Genomic DNA, 27,461 nt, shown 5'->3' with positions numbered 1-27,461 from the left:
TTCTCAAAGATAAATAAAGGGGCAATAACTGATTTCCTTGTGCATGTAGAAAGACCACTCGTCGTGCTGGGTGAAGAATGGAGGGTGGAGGAACTAGAAAGGCGAGGGTCCAGAGGCCAGATTAAGGCTCCACCCCCAACTCACAGTCCCCTGGGTCCCACTACGTAGTCCGGGGGGCGGGTTCTCAGAGGAGCCGGGATTCGTCACGTGACCCACTCCGTCTGCAGCCCCCTGGAAAGCCGCTAGGCGGAAGTCGACGTGCAGAACGGGGTTGGGCGGCACAGACTCCACATCCGGGAGAGGCGAGGAGAGCGGAAGTGGCGTTGGTCTGGCCGGAGCCCTTGGGTGAATTTGTTAGGCGTGGAGAGGGAGTGATGTCTTCCAGACTCGGTGCAGTACCCGCCGTGAGTTTCTCGGTTTGACCGTTATGCTTCAGAGGTAGCGCTGTCGAGCCTGCAACACGCGGTCCTCGCTTTTGTCCTAAGCTCACAATTGGTTTTATCAGAGCCCGTCGTAGGCCCCACCCTTGTAGGTCAGATCTACCTGTCCCTCTCTTTTCCCTCACTTTTCTCTGCCTGTTCCCCACCTCCTTGGACTCAGTTCGTCGTCAGATTGCCATTAGCTTCTATTCTTTTTATATACCCAGTGCTCCCGTATCCATTGTCCTCTCTTTTCTCCTCGCTTTAGAACCTCTATCCAGACAGGGCTTTTAAGAACGGGGGAGATAAAGGCTCTGGTGTTGTCACCTACCCGTCACTCTGTGGGAAGATAGGACCAAATACTTTTCCTTAAAAAGTCCTGCCTCCTTCTGTTTGAGGTAGTTGCCCGGGGAGAGCTTCATTTCTTCTGGGCACAGGGGGATTGTCGTTTTGTGGTCAAGGTTCAGAGGTCTCTAGCATTCACTCATGTGCTTGCGTTTGCTAGACCCCGGGACCCACGTCCTTTAAGCAGCAGAGGAGCACGAGGATCGTGGGAGCTAAGAAGTAAGTGAGGTTTTCTGAGGTCCATTTGTAACTGTTGCCAGGGCTGTCCATTCGAAGTATCTGTGATGATGAAAATTTTCTGTATCCGCACTGTCCAGTACTGTCGCTACTAGCCACGTATAGCTTTTGAATGCCTGAAATGTGGCTGTTATCAGAAGCTGAATTTTAAATTGTACTTAATTTTAATTCACTTAAATTTCAATAGCCACCTGTAGCTAACGTCTACCTTATTGGACAGTGTGGGTCTAAACCTAGAGAAAAACTTAGCTTGCAAAAAAAGAGAGAGAGAGAGAGAAAGAAAGGAAAGTATGAATTATAAAAAAAATGGAACCTATGACTCGGTGTAGCCTTGCATTTATGTACCCATGGATACATTGAGGAACGTGGGAAGGACTAATAAAAACAACAAGAAATCCTTGTATTTTCAAACTACTTGGTTTCCAGACTTGTGTATTATTTTGTATATTGAATGTGCTAAGCTTTTCCATGTTTGTTAAGACAAAAAGAGTGTTGTTAACTAGATACTTATTGGAAGGGATTAATTCATTCAGGTAACATTTACTAAATATCTGCTATGATCCAGCTGTGTAGTAGGTTAGATATACAGACATGAAAAAACAGAACTAACAGTCTCAATGGGGAGATAGACAAGTAGATCAGCACAGTACAGTATAATTCAGTATTTTTAAACAGGAATTTAATATAGCCTTTGGGAAAGGGGAGTGATAGTTTAGAAGGGAAGGGTTGCCAGAGCTCGTCAGACTTGAAAATTAAGGAATAATGCACTTAGCCAGAAGGGAAAGATATTTTTTTTCAGAAGAGAGAACACATAAAAATAATTTAATGGGATAGTAAGCGAGTAATTGTTAAAAAATATAAAGGTTAACGGGCCTTCTTTGGTAATCTAAATCAGAATCATTGGGGTTAGGACAATGACATTCTTATTTGTAACTGGCTCCCTAGGAGATTGTGAAATCTGAGAACCATTGGTGAGAACTGAGACTAGAAGTGAGTGGAGGATGAAGCCATGGAGAACATCAGCATTTAAGGATTGGGTAGAATAAAAGTGTGCAAATGATAGTGAGATGAAATACAATATTTTGTTAATGAAATCTAAATATTTATACTTAGGAGTTCTAAATATTTATGAACTAGGAGTTCTTTAAAATTCTTGCTATATCAGAACGCAGTTGAAAATAAGGTTAAACTTTTCATCTTTGTGATCAGAAGCAGAGATTGAAAAGTAGTGGTGCAGACAACAAATTATAAAGTCACTAATTATTATAGTCATTGTTCGAACCAAAGTCTTTTTTTCTGTCATATTTCTGGAAAGGGAAGTTTGAGATTAATCAGGTTTTTAACAAATAATGAAATGCCCTGACTTAATAGGTAGTATAAGTATAAAATACTTCAGAACTGTTTTTTTGAGTCCTTTAAAAATAAAGGACCCCTGGAGGGAATTCCTAACCATGTTGACTTAATACCCAAAATGTTAATCATGCTGATCATATAAACGATTTTTTTTTTTTTTTTTACTATGCTTCATGCTTATTCATGAAAGGGGATATGGCTATATCTGAGTCCTACACTGATAGTAAAGAAATTTCCATGAGGACAATTTCCTAAGAGGAGTCACATGAGACTTGACTCTTAATCGCCTGTGGACACTATCAAGTGTTTCCAGTAAAGATTGTTCCTGCTGTTTGGGATGGTAGGTTTTGGCTCTAGAGGATGGCCAATTCCTATCTAAAAAATTTAATACTTTTATTGAAGTATAAGCAAAGCACAATAGACTGTATTTATTTAAAGTATACAGCATTATTAGCTTTGACGTATGTAAGTACCTGTGAAACTGTCAACACAATCAAGATAGTATTTTAATGTCTCCCAAAGGTTTTTTCATGTCCCTTTGCAATGTATTTCTCCTTCTGCTGTCCCCGGAGACCACTAACCTGATTTCTGTTACTGTACAGTGGTTTGCACGTTCTAGGATTTTATATAAATGAAATTATACACTATGTTGTCTTTTTGCATGATTTCTTTCACTTAGAATAATAATTTGGAATGAAAATAGTTTTTTTACTGAATAAAATTTCATTGTGTATATGTTATAATTGGTTTAGCCATATACCTTGATGAATATTTGGGTTATTTTCAAAATGGGAAGCCCTGGCTGGTGTAGTTCAGTGGATTGAGCATGGGCTGTGAAACAAAGGGTCACCAGTTTGATTCCCAGGCAGGGCATGTGCCTGGGTTGTGGGCCAGGTCCTCAGTGGAGGCCACGTGAGAGGCAACCACACATTGATGTTTCACTCCCCCTCTTCCTCCCTTCCCCTCTCTCTAAACAAATAAATAAAATCTTAAAAAAAATTGGAGGTATTATAATAAAGTCACTACGAACATTCATGTACAAGTCTCTGTATGGAAAAATATTTTTGTTTCGCTTGAAAAATATCCAAGATGGTCTTTAGCGTTTAAGATGGTTGGGTCGTATGTCAGGAGTGTGTTTACCTTTATAAGACATTGCTTGTTTTCTAAAATGGTGGTATTTTCTGTTCCTGTCAGCAGTGTATAAGAGTAAGTCTTTAATTTAAAGGGTGTGTAGTGGTGTTTCATTATGTTTTCCTAAAATAATTTTTTATTTTTCTGTTTATTTTTAGTTTCAGGTATACAACATAGTGCTCAGACATAATTTATGAAATCATCACCCTGATAAATGTAGTGCTCGTCTGACACCGTATCTAGTATTACAGTATCATTAACTATATTCCCTATGCTGTTCTTTACATTCCCATGACTCCATGACTCTTTTTTAACTTCAAATTTGTGGTTCTTTTTTTAAAAAATACATTGATTATGCTATTACAGTTGTCCCATTTCCCCCCCTTCACTCCACTCCATCCTGCCCACCCCCTCCCTCCCACATTCCCCCCCTATAGTTCATGTCCATGGGTCATACATATAAGTTCTTTGGCTTCTACATTTCCTATACTACTCTTACCCTCCCCCTGTCTATTTTCTACCCACCATTTATGCTACTTATTCTCTGTACCTTTCCCCCTTCTCTCCCCCTCCTACTCCCCTGTTGACAAATTTGTAGTTCTTATTCTTTTCTCCTTTTTCATCCATCTCCCTATGCCCCTCCCATCTGTCAACCATCAAAATATTCTCTGTGAGTTTGTTTATTTTGTTTTTCAGATTCCACATATAAGTGAAATCATATGGTATTTGTCTTTATCTGACTTATGGCACTTAGCATACCTTCTAGGTCCGTTCATGTTGTTGCGGATGGCAAGATTTCTTTCTTTCTTTTTTAAAATTGGTTGTAGAGTGAGGGAGAGGAAGGGAGAGAGGCGGGAGAAAGAGATAGAGGGGGTGGGGGTGGGGGTTTCACTTATTTATGCATTCCTTGGTTCATTCTTGCGTGTGCCCTGACTGGGGATTGGGCATCGATCACTCAGCCTTGGTGTATCAAGACGATGCTCTAAACAATTGAGCTACCTGGCCAGGGCTGAATTGTAGCATTAAAAAAAAAAAAAAAACCTGTGTGTGTGTGTGTGTGTGTGTGTGTGTGTATTCTGAATACAATTCCTTTGACTGATACATGTTTCTTTTTTTATTCTTTTAATCCTCACCTGAGGATGTTTATTGATTTTTAGAGAGGAGGGAGGAGAGAGAGAGAAAAAAAACAGCATCCATACAGAGAGAAACATTGATTGGTTGCCTCCCCCCCCCCCCCCCCCCCCCCGTAGGCCCCCAACTGGGGATCAAATCCAAAACCTTTTGGCATACAGGATGACGCTCCAAGCAACTGAACCACCTTGCCAGGGCTGATATATGTTTCTTGAATACTTCTTTCTAGTTCATAGTTTGCATTTCATTTGCTTGATTGTGTCTTTTGAAAAGCAAAGGTTTTAAATTTATCGTTAACAATGATAAAAATGTTATCTTTTTCTTTTTTATTTCATGCTTTTTGTATTTGTTTTTTTTAAAGATTTTATTTATTTTGAGAGAGAGGGGAAAGGAGGGAGAAAGACAGGGAAACTTTGATGTGTGAGAGATACATTGATCAGTTGCCTTTCACACGCCCCCATCCGGGGACCTGGCCCACAACTCAGGCATGTACCCTGACTGGAAATCGAACTGGTGACCTTTTGGTTCACACGCCAACACTTAATCCACTGAGGCATACCAGCCAGGGCTTTTTTTTTTTCCTTTGTTTTCTTTTTGTATTCTATTTAAGAAACCTTTGCCATCCCTAAATGATTTTCTACTATGTTTTCCTCTCGACGTGTTACAGCTTTTACATTTGGGTCTGTGACTTGTTTAGAATTAATTTTTTTTTAATCCTCACCCGAGGATAAAGTTAATTTTTATGTGTGGTGTGTCTTAAAGGTCAATGTTAATTTCTTTCTATTTGTATATCCAGTTGTTCAGAAGCCTTTCTTTTCCCTATTTAGTTAATTTTGACCTTTGTCAGAAATCAGTTGAACATATATGTGGGTGTGTGTGTTTCTGAACTCTCCTTATCTGTCTTTTTGCCAGTACTAACATGTCTTGATACTGTAACATTAGCGTTAATCTTAAAATTAGATAGGGTAAGTCATCTAAATTTGTTCTTTGCGAAATTATTTTGGCTATTTGATATTCTTTGCATTTTTATATGAATTGTAGAATCAGTCAACATCTAAAAAAACATGCTGTAGTATTTATTGATTGGTGTTATTTGGAACATATAGGTCAATTTGGGGAGAACTGCCATTTTTAACAATACTGAGTTTTATCATTTATGAGCATGCTATATTTTTTCACTTATTTAGATCTTTAATTTCTCTCACCAGTGTGCTGTAGTTTTCATTGTAAAAGTCTCGGATGTCTTTTGTTAGGATGATTCTTAGGTATTTTATGTGTTTTTTTAGCTTATTGTAATTATTTTTATAAATTCATTTTTTAGTTGCTTGTTGCCATAATCTAAGAATACAATTAATGTTTGTGTGTTAACCTTGTATTCTACCACTTGCTAAATTTATTTTTAGTTCTAGTGATTGTGTAGTCCCTAGAATTTTCTTTGTAAACATCTAATCTGCAGGTGAGGGGCAGTTTTACTTTTATTCTTTTGATCCTTATGCCCCCGCCCCGCCTTTTCTAAAATCCTTATTGCAATGGGATTCAGCCATGGCACCTTCTGGGCTTGGAGTTTTCTTTTTGAGAGGTTTTGATTAACAAATTCAATTTCTTTAAAAAATATAGAGCTTTTTAGTTTCTTTTTCTTTTTTTCTTTTAAAATATATTTTATTGATTATGCTATTGCAGTTGTCCCATTTTCCCCCTTCATTCCCCTCCGCCCTGCACATCCCCTCCCCACCCACATTAAGCCCCTATAGTTCATGTCCATGGGTCATACATATAAGTTCTTTGGCTTCTACATTTCCTATACTATTCTTACCCTCCCCCTGTCTATTTTCTACCTACCATTTATGCTACTTATTCTCTGTACCTTTTCCCCCTTGCTCCCCCTCCCACTACCCTGTTGATAACCCTCCATGTGATCTCCATTTCTGTGGTTCTGTTCGTGTTCTGGTTGTTGGCTTAGTTTGCTTTTGATTTTGTTTTAGGTGTGGTTGTTAATAACTGTGAGTTTGCTGATATTTTACTGTTCATATTTTTTATCTTCTTTTTCTTAGATAAATCCCTTTAACATGTCATATAATAAGGGCTCGGTGATGATGAACTCCTTTAACTTGACCTTATCTGAGAAGCACTTTATCTGCCCTTCCATTCTAAATGAAAGCTTTGCTGGATAGAGCAATCTTGGATGTAGGTCCTTGCCTTTCATGACTTGGAATACTTCTTTCCAGCCCCTTCTTGCCTGTAAGGTCTCTTTTGAGAAATCAGCTGACAAGTCTTATGGGAACTCCTTTGTAAGTAACTGTGTCATTTTCTCTTGCTGCTTCTAAGACTCTCTCCTTCTGTTTAATCTCGGGAATGTGATTATGATGTGCCTTGGTGTGTTCCTCCTTGGGTCTAGCTTCTTTGGGACTCTCAGAGCTTCCTGGACTTCCTGGAAGTCTACTTCCTTTGCCATATTGGGGAAGTTTTCCTTCATTATTTGTTCAAATAAGTTTTCAATTTCTTGCTCTTCCTCTCCTTCTGGTACCCCTATGATTTGGATGTTGGAACATTTAAAGATGTCCTGGAGGTTCCTAAGCCTCTCATTTTTTTTTTTTTTTTGAATTCTTTTTTCTTCATTCTGTTCTGGTTGAATGTATCTTTCTTCCTTCTGGTCCACACCATTGATTTGAGACCCAGTTTCCTTCCCATCACTATTGGTTCCCTGTACACTTTCCTTTGTTTCTCTTAGCATAGCCTTCATTTTTTCATCTAGTTTGTGACCAAATTCAACCAATTTTGTGAGCATCCTAATTACCACTGTTTTGAACTGTGCATCTGATAGGTTGGTTATCTTTTTGTTGCTTAGTTGTATTTTTCCTGGAGCTTTGATCTGTTCTTTCATTTGGGCCATTTTTTTTGTATTGGCATGCCTGTTATGTAAAGGGGCGGAGCCTTAGGTATTTACCAGGGCGGGGCAACCCACATGGCTGCGCTGTGATGCTGTATGTGGGGGAGGGTCTGAGAGGGAACAATGGCACTTTGCCCTCTGCCAGATTTCAGTCACTTCCCCTCCTACCCACAATCAAATTGGGCCCTTCTGGTGCTGATTCTAGTGGGTGGGCTTGTGTATGTTCTAGGACCCAGTGGGTCTCTCCAACAAGCTCTCCTGTGAGGCTGGGAGTTTCTCCTGGTGCAGACTCAACCCCCACAGGTGTTTTCAATCAGTGGTTTGAGGCTTTATTTCCCTGTGCTGGAGCCCTGGGTTTCGTGGTCTGGCACCAGGTCCGCCAGTTGCTGTGTTGCCCGCCCAGCACCACAATCTGCTGCCTTGCTGGGTCTGCCAGCTGCCGCCTTGTCGCGCGTCTTCTCTGCCCTGCTGCCTGTCTCTACCCCTCCTACCGGTCAGGGTGAATGTGTCGTCTTTAACTCCTTGCTTGTCAGACTTCCATACAGTCTGATTTTCTGTCAGTTCTGGTTGTTTTTTGTTTTTAAATTGTTGTTTCCTTTTGGTTCTGGAAGGAGGCACATTGTGTTTACCTACGCCTCCGTCTTGGCCGGAGGTCTCTAGTTTCTTTTTTCTGTTTTGTTAAGTTGTATTTTTCAAGAAATGTATTTTTCTTAACTTGTCAATTATTGGCATAAAATTGTTCAAGTTATCTTATTATTTTAATGTCTGTATGATTGGTGGTGATAACCCCTCTTTCACTCCTGACATTTGTTATTTATGGTATCTCTTTTTTAATCAGTTTAGCTACAGGGTTGTTAATTTTGTTGTCTTTTCAGAGAACTAGATTTTCTCTATTGTCTACTTTATGATTGATGAATTTCTCCTCTTTGTTACGTTTTTCCTTGTATTTACTTTGCTCTTCTTTTGAAGGTTTCTTAAGAGGAAATCTTACGTCACTGGTTTTCTAATATAAACATTTAGATCTTTTTCTAATATGTAAGTTTCCTTCTAAGTACTGCTTTAGTTGCACCCCACAAATTTTGATATGTGCATTTTTGTGTTAATCACTTGAAAATATTTACAGATTTCTCTTGTGATTTCATTTGTGACCCATGAATTATTTAGAAGTAGAGTGTTTAATTTCCAGATTCTTTTTCTTCTTCTTTTTTTAACTTTAGATATCTTACTATTCTTGATTTCTAACTGAATTCTGGTGTAGTCAGAGAATACATGTGTAATATTCATTTTTTAAGTTTGAAGTTTATGGCCCAGCTTATGACCGGTCTTGGTGAATGCATTTGTCATGATTGTATATCCTGTGATTGTTGGAAATAGTGTCCATAAATGTCAATGTGAACAAGGTGACTAATAGTGCCGTTCAGATCTCCTATGTCTTCCCTGAATTTTTGTGTAGTTCTGCCTATTGCTGGGAGGAGGAGGTCTTAACATTTTCTCCTAAGAGTGAAGAATTGTCTGTTTTTCCTTTCAGTTCTGTCAATTTTGCTTTGTGTGCTTTGAGCCTCTATTATAGACACATACAATGGGTAATTATGTCTTCCTGATGATTTGTTACTTTTATCATTTTGAAGTGTCCCTTTTTGTCTTGGGCAATATTCTTCGTCTTGAAGGCTGTTTTATCTGATACTAAAATAGTCACTTCAGCCTTCTTGTGTTTGCTGATTGCATGGAATAATTTTTCATCCATTTACTTCCAATCTATATATGTCTTTATAGTTAAAGTGTGTACCTTGGAAGCATCGTGTTCTAGGGTATTGCTTTTTGAATAATCCTGTCAGTCTGATTTTTAACTGGAGTGTTTAGACCATAAGCATTTAAATTATGGTTGGATATGGGTCTCCCACTTTCTTGTCTGTTCTTTGTACCCCGCTTTTTGTTCCCCTATACCTTCTTTTTTGAATATTTAGTGTCCCATTTTATTTTATCTGTTTGATATTTGTCTTTCTCTCTTTTGGTAATGGTTGCTCTAGGAATTACAGTGTACATACCTATCCTTCCACTGTCTACTTAGAGTTAACGTCCTACTACTTTGCTTAAATGTAGAAACCTCACAACCATATAGATTCCTTTAACCATTAAGTTATAGCTGTAATATGTATTATATTTATATACAAGGTCTGTCCAGAAGGTATCCAGCCATGTAATATGAAAAATAGAGACATTTATTGAAGAAGATACAAGATACAAAAACATTGTACGTAAGACTGTGACGCCTCAGTCTCCTTGAAAGTAGGCACCTTGGGACCTCACACAGTTCTCCCAATCGCCATCTGCTGCCCTGTCGTATTTTCCTGATATCTCATCGACGGTCTGAAATCCCTTCCCTTTCAAAGGTGATTTTAGTTTTGGGAAAAGACAGAAGTTGCAGGGCACCAAATCTGGGCTGTAGGGGGGCTGAGTCACCTGGGTGATTTGATGTTTCACCAAAAAACTCTGCACGAGATGAGATGCATGAGAAGGTGCATTGTCGTGATGAAGCTGCCAATCACCAGTTGCCTATGGCTGCGACTTTCTGAATCATCAGAATAATTTCCAAAGATGTATGTTTAAGCTTAACGCAAAATTTGATGCAGATTTGTTGCTCTGCTCGGTCATTTTGAATGCAACGGCCACACAGTACACATGCTCACTCAATGGTGTCTACTGCCCCCACTGACTAGTACAGTGAAGTCGTCATTGTTCACGCATTTGCATTCCAGTCTACTCTCCTTGGCTGCCAGGTTACATCGGCATGCAAACCGCTCCTGGTATATTAACAATGGCTGGACTGTTTCTGGACAGACCTCATTGTATATTGAGAATCCAAACAGATGATGTTAAAATTCTGCTTTAAAGAGAGAGAGAGTGTAAATAAATTTATCCAATACCATTTCTGTCCTCTTTATTCTGAAACTCTCTCTCTGATATCATTTTCCTTTAGCTGGAGTAATTTTCTTTAGCATTTCTCATAAAGCAGCCCTGTTGACAAATTTCCTTGGTTTTTCTGTATTTGGTGAAATATTTCTAAAGGATATTTTCACATCATCTTTTCTGTCAGGATTTAAAAGGTGGTGTTGCATTGTCTTCTGTCCTCCATGGTTTCTGTTGAGAAATTCATGATAATTTGAATTGTTGTCTTTATATAGTATGTCATTTTTTCTAGCTGCGTTCTAGATTTTCTTTTAATCTTCAGCTTGAACAGTTTCATTAAGATGTGTCTAAGTGTGTTTTTATTTATTTTTCTTTTCCATGTACTAGATTACCAGTTTATTATAAAAGACTATAACTCAGGCATAGCCAGGTGGAAGAGACACATAAGGCAAGGTATCTGGGAAAGGGGTGCAGAGCTGCCACGCTCTCTTAGTGCTCTGCCCTCCCCAAATCTCCAGGTGTTCACCAAGCTGAAAGCTCTAGGTGTGTTTTCTTTGAGTTTATCCTTTTAAGTGTTTATTGAGCTCCTTGAATCTAAACTCATTACATTTGTGAGATTTCCCATCATTATTTTTTTCAAATGTGTTTTTCTGTCTCAGTCTCTCTGTCTTCTTTTTCTAGGATTACAACTACACTTAAGTTAGGCCTTTAGATACTGACCCACAGATTCTGGGGTTCATTTGACTGTTTTTCAATCTTTTTTTCATTCATATTAGATACTTTATATTGATCTGTCATCAAGTTCATGGACTCTTCCCTCTGTCATCTCTGTTCTGTTACTGAGCCCATCCAGTGAGTTTTCATTTGGTTCTTTTTTAGAGTTTCAAATTTTTGCTGAAAATTCCTACCTTTCCCTTCATTTCAAATGTGTTGTCCATTATTTCATGGACCTTAGTTATAATAACTGCTTTAAAGTCTGTGATAGTTCCAATATCTAGATTTTCCTGGGGTTGACATTTCTTAATGATCTGTTTCTTTGAGAATTGCTCAGATTTTCCTGGCTCTTTGTGTTTTGCATAATTTTTTAATTTATTGTCAATATTGTGATCATTATATATGTAGATCCTGGGTCTTTAAGACTCTTCTGGGAAGTGTTCACATTTTTATTTAACCAGGTAACCTGTTTAGGTTCAGACCGTAAATTCTGTTTTGCCTTCGGAGGGCATTGGTTCAATGTCAGTTTGAGTCTTTGCTGGGATGGTTTAGGCCTGTTTTGTACACAGATAGCTCGCAGGTTAGTCCGAGACTTTTTTGGGGTGTTTCAAGTCTTGTTTTATTCTCAAAGCTTTTGCTGCATTGGCTTGGGTTTTCACACAGTAGGAGCTCAGGTGTTAGCCTGAAACTTGTGCATTCGTTCAAACCTTACTTCAGTTTTCAAAGCCTTTGCTCTAGCTGGTTTGGATATGCTCCACCCATACATAGCTCAAGCTAAGCTGTGACTTTTGTGGATTCAGACAAAATTATAGGATCTCTTCTTTGCCTAGCCCTTCTTCACTGTTCCCCTCTAGTCTCTAGGGATCTCTTCCTGGTTTCTCTGGCCAGAAAGGTATAGATTCTATTGGAATTTAGACTGCCTATGCTGCTTTGCAAGTGGGGTCCACTGTTGTTGCAAAGCCACATGTGAGGGGGGAAAAACTGGGAAACACACCCTTATGTGGGTCACTTCTCCCAGGTTTTGGGTTTTTTTTTTAAGATCTATCTTTCTTTCTTTATTTTAAAGAAGGGAAGAGAGGGAGAGAAACATCGATGTGCAAGAGATACATCAATTAGTTGCCCCTCACACATCCCCTACCAGGGACCTGGCCTGCAATCCAGGCATGTGTCCTGACCAGGAACTGACCAGTGACCTCTCAGTTCGTAGGCCGGCATTCAATCCACTGAGCCACACCAACTAGGACACTTCTCCCAGTTTGACTCTTCTTCAAAATCTACCGACTCTGTTTACTTTTCAGAGGCCAGAGTTATTGGTTGTAATCAGCAGGAGTGGTGGGCTTATGCCACCATGCCAGGGCCAGGACTTCTCTGTATGAAATTTGTCATGTTGGCCCTCAGGTGCAGAGAGCTGAAAATCATTCATACTGACACCTACAGTCCCTGTTATTTGTTCTTATCCCCATTTCTATCCCCTTCTCCCACTGAGAGCCATGTCAATAAGTTTGATATTTACCCTTAAATACAGGGGTGGGTAAATGCAGGTTTACAGTTGTGAGTACACAAAACACGGAGTTTATTCTCGTATTGTTATGTATTAATTATTGTGTTATTTTCCATATGAACAAATGTAAACCTACTTTTGCTTATCTCTGTACTCATGAATTCTTATAAAATAACTAATGCTGTTTACATGTGTATTTGTTTTTAATTTACTGAATTAACATTGTACTATAGATCTTACTGTTTCTTTTTTCATTCAATAGTATACTTTTTAGTTGTGTTCATGTCTCTGTGTAGAAACGGTTTATTGCTTCTAAAAAAAATACCTACTATTCCATAGTAGGCATCCATCACATTTTACTTACATAGTTTCCTAATAATAGTCACCTGAATTTCTCCCAACTCTCTGCTCCTAAAACTTCTTTGTGTAACTCTTATCAGCTTTACCTCTAAATGTTATCTCAAATCTGTCTGCCTATCTTTACTACAAAATCTTGGTTCAAACCCTCATCATCTCTTATCCATACAGTTGCAACAAGCTGCTGACACTTCTTCCTTCATCTACTTTTTCTCCATGTATCATCTTCCACACAGCCTGCAGAGTGACCTTTCTAAGCTATAAATCTACAGTGGCCTCACACTTTGACAACTGTTGCTTTACCACATCCTGAGCCACCTAGAAGGTGCTTTGTAGTTACTCAGTAATGTTTGTTAATGACATATTGACTGGTCTTGGATTTGAGAATTTGGATACAAGTGTATACCCAGATTTCTTGGGCCAGCTTAATTTAGGCAAGATAGCACCCTTCGTGTAGCTGTAGGAGCTAAGTATCATGTTGCCTAAGTAAGATAGGGAGGCTCTGACATCAGGGTTTAGGGAAGAGGCTAAGGGAGAAGGAACATGGATCAGACTAGGGCCTACAAACCGCTCTTTTCCTCCTTCGTTCTCAGGGATATTGCTTAGTTACTGTCTGTCTGTCAGAGAAATAGGGAGATCTGGACGTACCTAGGTATATAGATCCAGGGGATCATCTGGCCGCAGAACACCCTATTACTTAGACTACTTTCTTTTCTTGGACGAATCCAGGAAGGAATGCTGACTTGGGCTTCGGAGTATTCATCACATGAACAGCTTACTCTTTCTGATTATAATGAAGTCCAATATAAGTTGTATGAGTTGTATTCAATCAACCCTTGTAACTGAAGATTAAAATATAAATTCTGTTATCAGACTTCTTGTTTTTGCAAGGGTAACCAGGTCGGTTATTGTATTCTGATGTAAAATAATTAATAGGAACTTGATTTCACGCGCTCCTTTGTGGCATATATCTTTGTGTGATGTTCATAGCAGGACCAAGTGCTCCATAAAGGATAACAGTTTCCAGTACACCATTCCTCATGATGACTCCTTAAGCGGCTCCTCTTCTGCCTCTTCGTGTGAACCAGTAAGTGATTTTCCAGCATCCTTTCGAAAATCTACCTCCTGGATGAAGATGAGAAGGATCAAGCGAGCTGCTACTCCCCCTGTTGAAGGTATCATTCTCAATACTTTGTTCCAAAGACAGAGCACTCTCTAAAGTTATATTTTCAGGTAGTCGTTGTAAGTGGCTCTTAAAGTCTTAAATACCACAGACGTGTTTCTCGTTAATGATCAATTTCTTAAGGTGTTAGGCTATCACATACCATTAGCTTCGTGAACGATCCCTCTGTGTTAGAGTGAAATTTTGCTGATCTTATTCCTTTAGGTTTTAGCAGCCTTTCCTCTTTGCGATTTGAACTTCTTTCCCCTTCGTGATTTGAACTTCTTTCCCCTTCGCGATTTGAACTTCTTTCCCCTTCTTCTTATTTGACCCTCTGTTGAGGGTTTAGGGGCTAATGTAAATGTCACTCTGGGTAAAATTTTCCTGGTGGTCATAGTCTCAAGGGTCCTTAGAAGCCCTTTACTTTGAACAATTCGGCTGCAGTGTTAGCCTCAAACCAAGATGAGACAAAGCACACTGTGGCAGAGAGAACACTGAAAAAGGAGAAGGGAAGGTTGAGCGAGTGAATAAAAAGTTACACCAACTTCCCTGACAACGTCACAAACACTCCTGTGAGGCCTGTGCTTGCTGCCGATCTTTCCCTTTGATGAGTGGCGTTTGGAAGGCAGTCCCGGGTGTGTACTTATTTACCATACTCAGGTTTTTTTTTCTGTTTTTTTGTATGGTATTTCAGGGTCAGGTGGAGTATCAACCAAAGGAAAAAGGAAACCCAGGCAGGAAGAAGATGAAGATTACCGAGAATTTCCTCAGAAGAAGCATAAGCTTTATGGTAAGGGAGTAACTTTGCTAACTCTTTTCTCCCCGGGTGCCTGGGCTATGTTGTTTGAGGGAGGGAGACCTTAGGGCTTGGCCCTTAAAGCACTTTTGAACCCTTGGGATTTTTTGGCAAGGCATGGCCTCCCTCTTGCCTTATTTTACTCTTACCTTCGGTCGTGATTTAAGGGAGTCAGTTGGCTAAGGGACCGGGGCATAGGGAGATGAGAAGAGGAGGGAAGAGATTTTGGTACTAGAGAGGGCTTAGCAGAGGCGACGTGTCGGGCTTCAAGTTTCTGTCTTGTGTCAGGGAGGAAGCAACGGCCTAAAGCTCAGCCTAATCCGAAACCCCAGGCTCGTCGCATTCGGAAGGAGCCACCAGTGTATGCGGCAGGTATGCCTCCGGTTGGCAGCTTTGTGGGACCCAGTTCTCTTACTCCGATTCTTGTTGTTACTGTTGGTAGAGAAATGCTGCACCATCGACAGCGTTTCTTTACGGAGACAGGTACCAACTAATGGCATTGGTTTAGAGGTCGGACAGGCCCTTGGTCCATTAATTTTCTCATCGGCCTCAATTTATTTAATTTCTGCAAGCTTCAGTTTCCCTGTCTCTGAATAGGGATAATAAAGGCAGTCAGGATTGTGAGGATTAAATGGGATAAAAAACAAAACCAAAAACATTTAACAGTCTCAGCCACACAGGAAACACTCAGCAAACTGGCTGTTACATATCTCAGCATCCCGTTGTTATATGCTGCTGTGAAAATGTTGCCCGTTGTCAGTTATACCTACATAAAGCCGGGGCAAGAATGTGGCCTAGTTCTTTAAGGTATTGGGGTTTGCATGTTACTCAGATGGTTTTTTTCACGGGGAATTGAGTAGAAGTTTTAGAAACTCCTCACTGTCTGAAAAAAAAAATTATTTCTAGAAGTTACTATTTCTAGAAGTTACACACAGTAGGAGTCTCTTACCCACAGAGGCGAAAATCCATTTTGTGAGACTTTTCCTAAGTTCTGGCATTGTGCTTTTTGTTTCTGGAGAATACTACAGGTCCTGTCATGTTCTTTTCTCTTCTTTGTAGGCAGTTTAGAGGAGCAGTGGTACTTAGAAATTGTGGACAAAGGCAGCGTCTCCTGCCCTACCTGTCAGGCAGTGGGGAGGAAGACCATAGAGGGCTTAAAGAGACACATGGAAAACTGCAAACAGGTCAGAGGTTTTCCGGCGCCGTGTTGGGGATGCTGACTACTGTGGCGAACAGGCCGCGTTGTGTTGTAGGGAAAACAGGCTTTGGAGGGCGACGGACTTGGCTTTGAATCTCCACTCAGCCACTCACTAGTTGTATCATTTAGCTATTTATAGATGAGCCTCAGTTTCCTCAGTTATATAATAGAGATAAAATAATTACTACTTTGGGTAGTCCATGACAGGACAAGAAATAAGTAATACATGCTGAGTTCCTATCCCCATTACTTGACAAATACTGGCACTCAGTAAATGGTAGTTTCTAGTTTTTAAAAAATGAGTTGCCTTTATTTCTTTGCCCTTGAGATTGTGACACTGAGCTTGTGGGAGTTTGAGATTCATTGACTGCTGAGTTTGGGAAATAAATGAGATACAGACAAGAGCATTTGATAGGACTTTGTGAGCTGCTGTTTCTGTCTTCACTAGTCTGGCACTGAGCGGTGTTTTTTCACTGTAGGAAATGTTTACTTGCCACCATTGTGGGAAACAACTGCGTTCACTGGCAGGGATGAAGTACCACGTCATGGCAAATCATAATAGTCTGGTAAGAGGGTCTTCTGTCCCATACAAGCCCACCCAGGGGGTTCGGCTGCCTTAGATGAGTATCGATAACTCAGTGGAGATGGCTAAGGTTCTGGGACTTTACAGGGTATAAGTAAGAAAACCCTTTTAATAGAAGACTTATGTACGGTGCAACCCTTGCAGTGGATATGTGGGTATTTGTGTGTTTAGGTTAGTCCCAGAGGTTTGTGTCCTGGGAGGCAGAGGCTTCGAACTCTGATTCCCGTTATCTTTACTTCCCTGTCTGTCTAGGAGATGGGGAAAGCTGGGAGTCACATAAAGTAGACTTCATGGGCATGAGCTTAGGTGCTTGCTAATCCTTGATTCTTCTATATATTTTTTTTCTGTATCTGTCTTTTCCATGAATTATCTGCTTGTTTGCTTCTCTTGCTTTCTAGCCCATTTTGAAGACGGGAGATGAAATAGATGAGCCAAGTGAGAGGGAGCGGCTGCGAACGGTTCTAAAGAGACTGGGAAAGCTCCGGTGCATGCGTGAGGTAAGGGCCCAAGGACAGCGACTCCATCTGCCTGGAGCCTTAGATCCAGGCCTTGCTGTGGCTCTCGTCCACTTGTCGCCCTTCTCCCCTGAAGACCTGGTTCGGTATCAGCTTCCAACATAAGAGTGGCTCCTGCTTGTTCCAGGTCCCCCGAACTCATTAATAGGTCTTTATTTTCTTTCTTGTCTCCAAAAATTTTTCTCCCCTGTCCTCGAAGGGGTTTCTGTACCAGCCTTTCTTTGGCGTGACGAAAAGGATCCTAGTAACCTTACTCCGAGGAACTTTGATATTGCTGGGTATTTGGTATTGGGGCGGAATTGGATCATAGACTAAGGAGGAAGCTCTGACACAGAAGAGGTGCAGAGTCCTAGTTAGTTGACTGTTGACTGAACATTGAATGTGATGCTTGGTGGTAGACAGAACAGCCGTTGGGCCAGGGACAGCGAGGGTTGTGCCCGTGGGAAATGTTGGAGAGGGTCCAGTGACATCAGAGGGCCTATTGGTGTGGAATGCCTTGTGGCTGTTCAGTAATGTAGAGATCACGTCAAAAGATGTAAGATTATAGCTTAGGCCTCTCTCCTGTGTTCAGAGTTGCTCCAGTAGCTTCACCAGCATCATGGGATATCTGTATCATGTCAGAAAATGTGGCAAGGGGGCTGCGGAGCTGGAGAAGATGACCCTGAAGTGTCACCACTGTGAAAAGCCATACAGATCGAAGGCTGGACTTGCGTATCACCTGAGGTCAGAGCATGGGCCTGTGAGTACTGATTACTTTCCGGACCCTGTTGGGGTATTTCTGTGGTAGCTGCTTACCCCCACATCTTGCTGTACATTCTTTTAATGATTTTATTTATTTTTTAGAGAGAGGGGAAAGGAAGGAGAAAGGGACAGAAACATCAGTGTGTGGTTGCCTCTCATGTGTCTCCTACTAGGGACCTGGCCTGTAACCCAGGCATGTGCCCTGACTGAGAATCGAACTGGTGACCCTTTGCTTCACAGGCCCATGTTCAATCCACTGAGCCACACCAGCCAGGGCTTGCCCTACATTCTTGGTTCCTCCTTTTGATCCCCATTTAACCTTTGGATGCTTTTGTTCTCTTTTCCTCGTTCTTCCTTTGTTCTCTTATTTCTGCCTTTTGAACATTCTTAGCTTGGAGGAATCAAAGTTCACTTTATAGTCTAGGCAGAAGTAAACTCATTATTAATTATATTTTAAAGCTTAAGGCATTCCCCTGCAGCCGGAAGGCCTCCAGGAACCTGCCCAGACATGGTCTGTGTTCCGGTTTTGTTGTCATGACTTTCTTCCCTGATTGCATTTCTGTGCTCTCCCTGCCTCCTTTTCTTTTTAAGTTTCAAGATGTAATTTATAGATGGTGAGTAGTGATAGTCACCCTTTCTGGTGTACAGTTATAAAAGTTTTGACAATTACATATAGTCGTGCAGCTCTACCATACCATAAACAGTGTATTGAACAACTTGACAATTCCCCCCAAATTCCCTTGTGTCCCTTTGTAGTCAGCTCTTCTCGCCATTCCCGATCCCTGGCGACCACTGACTTATTTCCTGTCTTTATAGTTTTGCCATTTATCTATCTATCTAGTTTTGCCATTGATTGATTCACCGCTCAAGGATATGCTTATTGATTTTAGAGAGAGAGGAGAGGAGGGAGAGAGAGAGAAGGGTGGGCGGTGGGGCAGAGAGACATCGATTAGTTGCCTCCTGTACACACCCTGACTAGGGGTTGAACCTGCAACCTAAGTATGTGCCCTGACTGGGGATTGAACCTATAACCTTTTGGTGTACAGGATGCCACTCCAATTAACTTAGCCACCCGGCCAGGGCTTGTTTTGCCTTTTTTAGAATGTCATTTAAATGGGATCATGCAGTATGTAAACTTTTGAGCCTGGCTTCTTTCACTTAGCATAATGCATTCATATGTTGGCATGTATCATTAATTTATTCCTTTTAATTCCTGTCTAGGATTCCATTATATGAATGTCTCACAATTTGTTTATCCATTTACCAATTCAAGAATGTTTGATTATTCCCATTTTGGGGCAATTATAAATAAAGATGCTATAAACATTCACTTAAAAGTTTTTGTATGGAAATAAGTTTTAACTTCTCTTGGGTAAATACTTAGGAATGGAATTACTAGGTCATATGATAAATGTACTTCTAACTTTATAAGAAATTGTTTTCCAAGTGGCTATGCCAGTTTGTCTTCTCACCAGCAAAGGATGAGAATTCCACTTGTTAGCTTTCTACTCAGCACTTGCTGCTGTTTGAGTTAATTCTGATAGGTATGTAGTGGTATTTCACTGTGGTTTAAATTTAAAATTTTTAAAAAAATTTATTGATTTTAAAGAGAGAAAGAGGGAAAGATATATCGATCTGGTGTTCCACTTATTTTTGCATTCATTGGTTGCTTGTTGTATGTGCCCTGACCAGGGATCAAACCCACAGCCCTGGTGCATCAGGACAATGCTCTAACCCACTGAGCTACCCGGTCAGGGCTGCTACTGTGGTTTACATTTGCATTTCCCTGATGATTAGTGACGTTGACCATCTTTTCATGTGCTTATTAGCAATGCCAATCTTTAGTGAAGTATCTTCATTTGTGAAGTGTCTATTAAAATTATTTGTTCACTTTATTATGGAGTTTTTGTTGTCTTACTGTTAAGTTTTGAATACATTGATTTTTTTTTTTTTTTTTTTACATATTCTGGACACAAGTCTTTTATCAGATGTGTTTTGTAAATATTTTTCTCCCAGTCTTTAACCTGTCTTTTCATTTTTATAGTGTTTTTCGAAGAGCAGATTTCTTAACTTTGATAAAGTTCACTTTATATGTTTTTTCTTTTATGGCTAATACTTTTGTTGTTGTATCTAAGACATTTTTTTGCAACCCAATGTATAATTTTCTACTGCGACTATAAAAATAAAATCACAAATATATTGGCTTAAACAACACCATTATATTATCTCACAGTTCATCAGGCCAGGAGTCCCGGTACAGAACGGTTCAGCTGGCTCCCTGCGTAGAGCCTCACCAGGCTGGAACCAAAGTTTCATTGGGGCCATTCCTTTCTGTGGGTTCCAGGGGAGAATCTGCTTCTAGGCTCCTTAAGATTGTTCAAGAGTTCAGTTCCATGCAAATGTGGGACCTCATTCCCTTGCTTGCTGTAGGCTAGGAGTTGTTCTCAACTTCTAAAGGCCACCTCCATTCCCTGGCTCATGGTCCCCTTCGTCTTCACGTCAGCAACAGTGTCAAGTCTGTCTCATTCTTTGAATCTCTCCTGTCCCTCCTTCTGTCGTATCTCTCTTACTTAAAGTCAGCTGATTATGCATTTAATTAGATCTACAAAATACCTTCCCATCAGCACCTAGATTAGTGTTTGAATAACTGATGGCTGTAGCCTCGCCAAGTCAACACATCAAAAAACCATCACACCCCTAATACGATATTGTACAATATGTTAATTGTAACTGAAAAATAAATTAAAAATTATTCGTATACCCAGGATCACAAAAACTTTCTCCCTTGGTTTCTTCTGGAAGTTTTATTGTTTACATTTAGGGCTATTATCCATTTGGAGTTCACTTTTGTTTGTAGCATGAGGTGTGGTTTAAGATTCGTTTCTTTGCATATGGATGCGTATTGACTTTAAACCACTTACACTTACTACAACAGAATAGATTTTATCCTGCTAAGAATCTTTTTTTACCAGTAAAATGCACATGAAGGTGGAGCTTTATGATAGTGGTTATTAGCGAGCTAATAGCTCTTTGATATTTAGAGCAGAAAGGACAGCCTTAATCACTGGCTCTGATGGAGGCCACTTCTCAGGCTTGTGTTCTGCTGGCTTTCATTTTTGCAGATCTCCTTCTTTCCAGAGTCAGGGCAGCCAGAGTGCTTGAAAGAGATGAACCTGGAGTCAAAGAGTGGGGGCCGAGTTCAGAGACGCTCTGCCAAGATAGCTGTGTACCACCTGCAGGAGCTGGCCTCTGCTGAACTGGCCAAGGAGTGGCCCAAGAGGAAGGTTCTGCAGGATCTGGTCCCTGATGATCGGAAGGTAAGGTAGAAACTTGTGTTAATTTTGAAGGATTATGTCTGATACTGTGCTTATTACATACAGAAAAATAAATGCACTTGAGTGAGGACCTGATAAACAGTATTTTGCTTCTTTATTCTTGGAGACGGAGTACATCTGATCCAGCTCCAGTGTTTAAATTCATGTAGGTCTAAGAGGAAGTCTGTTTCAGAAGCTCCTTTAAGGAGCCTCTTAATTTTGGACCACTGCCAGAGGGCACCTAAAGTCCCAAGTTAGTTTTTTGCTTAGTGTGTTTCCACTTTGTTAGTTTTTATGCAGTAGTTTATATTTAGCTTAGGTCAATGCCAAACACTTGATTAAGGTGTGTTGTCCAGATTTTTTCCATGACAAAATTACAATTTTCCCCTTTGCAATCAGTGAATATTTTGAGGGGAGGTTGAGTCTGTGTAATTAATCTGTGTTTTATCCTACTTCTACCCACTTACTTTAGCATCTGCCAGTGATTCATGCCTGCAGCAGTTATTACTGCAGTATTTGCTTAATGGTGATTTTTATTTCCATCATTTGTTCTATAATTACTCATTGGAATCCTATTGTGAGAAAGGTCTGTCCTGTTCTTTAGTAGAGACTCATGGATATTTATTTTATTCTATGGCCTAAGATCCAGTACTATTTGCTGCTCAGATTGTCTCAGACTTGGGCATTAAGAGCTCTTTCTTTCTTTCTTTTGAAGATTTTATTTATTTATTTTTAGAGAGGTGGGAAGGGAGGGAAACATCAATATGTGAGAGACACATCAAGCAGTTGCCTCTCACATGCCCCCATCTGGGAACCTGGCCTTGAGGAACTTCAGAATTACATAACCTGAAGAGTTGGTGCAAAACTTTTGGGGTCTTTTGGAAGCTGCATTCCTCCAATAAAATCTTTCTTGTCTTGTAGTTAAAATATACTCGCCCTGGGCTGCCTACCTTCAGCCAGGAAGTACTACATAAATGGAAGTCAGATATCAAGAAGTACCATCGCATCCAGTGTCCTAACCAGGTGGTTCTTTCTTACTCACTTACTCAGTAAATGTTTGTCACGTGTCTGCTGCTGTTTCAGGTATTTATTCCTTTGTGACAAAGCACCTGGAACTCTGGCCTTTAAAACAGCAATTTTTTAATTCACAATTCTGTAAATTTTGTCGGGGCTCAGGGTGGTTCTCCTGCTGTACATTGCATTGGCTGCGAGCAAAGGTTTCATTCAGCTGGAATGTTCAAGATGCAGCTAATTCAGCTGGAAGCTTAGCTCTCTACACGGCCTCTCCCTCTAGCAGGGTAGTTGGATTACCAGCAGGGTACGTGGTGACTGACGTTTCAGAGAGTATTCCAACAATACTTAAGTGGAAGCTGAAGAACTCTTACGGCCTAGTTTCAGAATTTACTCAGCACCTTTCCATGGCATTCTGTTCAAAGGAATCACAGGACTAACCCAGATTCAATCAGAGGTTCAACAGAGTCTACTTCTTGATGGGAAGAGTGGCAGAGAATTTCCAGCCATCTTTAAGAAAATAAAATAAAAAAAAAATATATATATGTATGTATGTATTTTAGAGAGAGAAAGGGAGAGAAACATCGATTTGTTTTTCCACCAATTTATGCATTCACTGGATGCTTTTTGTTTTACTAATTTTAGGGAGAAAGGGAGGGGAAGAGAGATAGACATCTATTTGTTGTTCCAATTATTTATGCATTCATTTGTTGTTTCTTGTCTGTGCCCTGACTGGAGATCGAACCCCCAACCTTGACATATCTGGACGCCGCACTAACCTCCTGAGCTACCTGGCCAGGGCTCCAGCCATCTTTAATATAATTAGCTGTAGACGCAGTACTTTGGGGAGGAATAGATACATAAGAAATAGAAGACATATTTGTACTAAAGAAAGCAAATTTTTTTCAAAACCTAATCGTGTAATTTGCTGTGTTTCTCTAAGGATTAGAAAAAATGCTAGGGAAGGGAATATGTTAAGCTTTTGTAAACAACTTGTTTACCTCTTTTTCTTTTACCTTTCTGTTGTTTTTTCTTCTTTTGTGGCTTGCCTGTGAATTCTTTTCCTGTTCGGTTTGTGTTATAATTTATTTTTTTACTTTAAGATTTTATTGATTTACTTTTATTTTAGAGAGAGGGGAAGGGAGAGAGGAAGAGAAACATCAATGTGTGAGAGATACATCGATCAGTTGCCTCTCACACGCCCCCAGCTGGGGACCTGGCCCGCAACCCAGGCCTGTGCAATGACTGGGAATCAAACTGGCAATTTTGGGTTCACAGGCCGGCACTCAGTCCACTGAGCCACACCAGCCAGGGCTGTTTGTGTTGTAATTTATTGGATTTTCTCCAAACGTAGGGTTGGCCAGTGTCAATGACCTGATTGCTAGGAGAAGGCTGCTCTTTTGTACAGTCTTCATGTTATTTTTTCTTCTTTTTTTTCAGGGTTGTGAGGCTGTCTACAGTAGTGTGTCTGGCCTTAAAGCTCACCTGGGCTCTTGTACTTTGGTTTGTACCTTTGTGAACTATTATCTTAACATGACCATTTATCTTATCATGCCCTTTAAAATAGTCTGACATAGAAAAGACTTCAGTTTGGGTGAATAGCTAGTTGTCCTGTTTTCTGTTATCTTCAGAGGCTGGTTTAGTTTTGATGTCCCAGAGAATCTTGTCCTGTAATTGGGGGGGGGGGGTGCCAGGGTATGTCCCAAGACACAGAAAAGGCCAACATAGCCTTAAGTCATATCAGTAAAAGAATTTGGAGAAAAATGTGTTAGTTCTGAATCCCTACCAGTGATTTAACTTCTTCTCCCTGAGCCTCTCCCACACTGTCTTATTGGGCCTTAAACTTTCTAGAATCAACTAACATGTATCTCTCTGGATTGGTGAAGATCCTCTAAACAAGCCCATCTGAACTATGCTGGTCTCTGAGGATGGGAAGTGGGATCCCTGGGTGTCACAGCTAACAGCCATTCACCTCACTAAGTCTTTTCCATGTCAACCCAGGGGCCCTACAACCCACCAGCCATGGGGATTGCTGCCACTGACCAATCCCTGTCAGAAGTATCTCCCCACCCAAATTGAGCACCATGGAAACCCGAAGCTTCAGGAGGGGAGGGAAGTCTCAGTTCAAGGCAACGAGAGGGTCGTAGGCATCCAAACCAGATCTGTCCAGGAATGCTTAGGAGTTTGTCATCTTGATCTTAGTACCTGAGTCCTTAAGCTCTGTATTATGGACGGTACTCTCCTAATTCTGGATTTCCAAGGTGCCCTTTGCAGCAGTGGGTATAGTGGGAAGAACTGTACATTGGTGCCTCTCATGAACTTCAGGAGTTAGATAATTTGGGGGGAGGAACCAGAGAACCTGAAGTGAAGTGACAGAAACAAGGGAAGATAGGGAAATGTGACATATCACATAATAAAAGTAGGATTTTGGGTCGTGTGGAACGGGGAGGAAGGGTTTGGTACAGAATTGCACTAGGATAGATTTATAGTGGTGATAGTCTGCCCCAGCTGTTTTTTCTAAATATACTGCTGTTTTGGATTTTCTTCTTTCTTACCTTTGCTGAAGTAGAATCCCTTCTTTTCATCAATAACAACCCCTGCACATGGCCCAGGAGTGCGTTCCTAAGTTTACCAATAATTCTCTCTCCTTTTAAAATAGGGAAACTTTGTGGCTGGAAAATACAAGTGTCTTCTATGTCAAAAAGAATTTGTCTCAGAGAGTGGTGTCAAGTATCACATCAACTCTGTCCACGCTGAGGTGAGGATCCTGCTTGCCCAGAGATTTGTAATTCCATGGGCCCTGTACGCACACCACCAGAGAGGCGGGCTTTGTGTCTCTTTCTGTGGGCTAGGACTGTCAAGGAAAGTGAAGTGGTTACCGGAGACCTTGGCGTGAAAGCCAATTAAATCAGGCATGTGTGCACCAGGCAGAATTTACACTTCTGGAATTCTTATTTCACAGCAACCTCTATACTTCCATTTTTTAGTATTGTAGTATCTTTGAGCAGCCTGGTTTTAATGCTGTTTAAAATACTACATAGACACAAGTATAAGGGACATTGGGATATCTGGAGAAATTTGAATAGTGATTACGTTAAATAACAGGAATGTGTCCATGTTAATATTTAGAAATGTGATAATTGTAGTTAAGCAGGAGGAAACGCTTGTTCTTAGGCAGGTACATGCTGAAGTATTTAGGGATGAAGTAGCGTGATGTCTGTGATTGCAAATGGTCAGCAAAGAGAAGGAAGGAAGGAAAAGGGAAGGAGAGAGATGAACAATGGTAAATCTCGGTGTTCATTAAACTATGGCGACCTTTCCGAAGGTTTGTAAATTTTCAAAATGAAAAGTTAAAAATTCTCTGTTCTGCCCTAACCCACGCCCTTTTCAGGTCTCCCCACACCCCTTCTTTACACTCGCTGCTGCGTTTTGACTAGATAGTGTTTCTGTTTTGCCTCTGTAGGACTGGTTTGTTGTAAACCCAACAACAACCAAAAGCTTTGAAAAGCTAATGAAGATAAAGCAGCGGCAGCAGGAAGAAGAAAAGCGGAGGCAGCAGCACAGGAGCAGAAGGTCTCTGAGACGGCGGCAGCAGGCTGGCATCGAGCTTCCGGAGGAGGCAGAGCCCAGTCCTAGAGGAGGGAGAGACCAGAGGAGGAATACTGAGGAACTGCTAGTGTCGACCTCCAGTAAAGAACCAGAGCAGGAGCCATTGCCAGCACAGTTCCAGAAAGCAAAGCCCCCAAAGACTAATCATAAACGCGGGAGGAAATAGGCAGGCAGTGTGCACGCGCCTCTAGGAGAGCGGAAGTGATGCTGTTGTCACAGGCACCTGGGCTGGGAGGACCGAGTCTGGGCTGAGTGAAGAGAAGTCTACGCTTTCAGCTATTTGTGTAAAGCTCTGACTTTCACTCTTTCCTCCTGTGTAAATTTCACTGTTTTCCCTACTTAACTCACTTTGACAATCCCTCTCCCCCAACCCTTTTGGGTAGGTTTTCCTGCTGTTCCTCTTTGGAGTCCGTTGTTTTTCTCTTAGCTTGCCCACAGAGCTCCCTTTTAAGGCCAATTGTAGGCCCTGGTTGCCCTGTACAAGACTAAGAACATTGGTTGTCCTTTCCTTCCTGGGGTGTAGAATGTTCTTGGAAGCTCCATTGAGTTAGTAGTCTCCATCATCAAGTTTATAAAACAATTCCAGATTAATTTTTTTAAAACAATACTGATTCATTTTGTATTTGTGCTATTACAAGCCTAGAAGCTAGAAATGTTGTCCCTCGTGTAATAAGGTTACCCCGTCTCTTTGGGAAACAAAACTTTGTGGAGGGTGTTGGTTCTCTCAGTGTGGTTTTAGGGCTGAAAGAAAGAAAATGGGCTTAGGATGAAAAAGCTAGAACTTCCCTACACTAATTTCACTGGGAAGTGCTTCGTTTGTCCAAAGTAGCAGTGACTGACTGGACCCACAGGCATGACAAGCTGCCTTGGGAGGAGTGTGTCTCAAACATGAAAATGGCTGGAAAGGAGAAATTAGAAGAAGCAATAATTACTGCCTCAACTTTCCTGGGGCTTGAGGCCTCATCTGCCATTATAATCTGCCCTCCTGAAGCTTGTTTTCCTCGCCCAGTTTTATGAATTGGGAAATACCAGGTTGACTGCCCCTGATTTTTTTGTTACGGAATTCTAGTGTTCCTGGTAATGCCGCTAAGACTGGCAGCCAAGGCACACATTCCATCTCTCCTGGACTCGACCTCACTTGTTAGTCTGTCCCCTGCCAAGTCCTCATCCCTCCCTTTAGTCAACCTGTCTGAATTTTCTGAGAATATTGCCCTCTCTCCTCTTTTATACGTGTTCTGTCGTCTTTAATCCTGAGACTTTGACACCAGATGTAGATATTTATCTGGAGTTGGAAAGAAAAGTTCTTTTTCTGTACCTCATGCCCACCTGATGTCAAATGGGCTGTTAGATAATTGTTTTGAAACAGGTGAGGGACACGGTATATCCATTCTGCATTTCCACTGGCAGTTGTGCATTTAGAGCCCTTTCAGTAGAGGAGGATTTTCAGGGAGGAGAAATGAAGAAGCTATGTTAATTTCTGGTAAGACTTGGGAAATGTTTAGTAATGACAAAAGAAATAAATGACTCTCAGACTGATGTTTTCAGTTCAT

The 27,461-nt window shown here is 40.8% G+C and overlaps 1 protein-coding gene across 3 annotated transcripts; it reads left to right on the top strand.

The window, feature by feature from the left end:
• The first annotated feature begins 258 nt into the window (after positions 1-258).
• Positions 259-27,461, top strand: ZNF512 (zinc finger protein 512). 3 transcript variants are annotated; one of them, XM_024552595.4, is made up of 14 exons: positions 259-404; positions 925-983; positions 13,976-14,157; positions 14,839-14,934; positions 15,229-15,312; positions 16,000-16,124; positions 16,618-16,704; positions 17,120-17,218; positions 17,808-17,975; positions 21,100-21,294; positions 22,213-22,314; positions 23,743-23,805; positions 24,962-25,060; positions 25,766-27,461. In XM_024552595.4, exons 1-14 carry the CDS (start codon positions 375-377, stop codon positions 26,075-26,077), a joined length of 1,701 nt encoding a protein of 566 aa, XP_024408363.1. In that variant the 5' UTR covers positions 259-374; the 3' UTR covers positions 26,078-27,461. The 3 variants fall into 3 exon arrangements, with proteins under 3 accessions (XP_024408363.1, XP_024408362.1, XP_024408364.1); XM_024552594.4 differs by having other exon boundaries at positions 13,973-14,157; XM_024552596.4 differs by lacking the exon at positions 925-983 and having other exon boundaries at positions 288-404.

This window comes from Desmodus rotundus, chromosome 5 (assembly GCF_022682495.2).
Source record: "Desmodus rotundus isolate HL8 chromosome 5, HLdesRot8A.1, whole genome shotgun sequence".
Lineage (NCBI taxonomy): Eukaryota > Metazoa > Chordata > Mammalia > Chiroptera > Phyllostomidae > Desmodus > Desmodus rotundus.
This window is presented reverse-complemented; position numbering and strand designations above follow the sequence as displayed.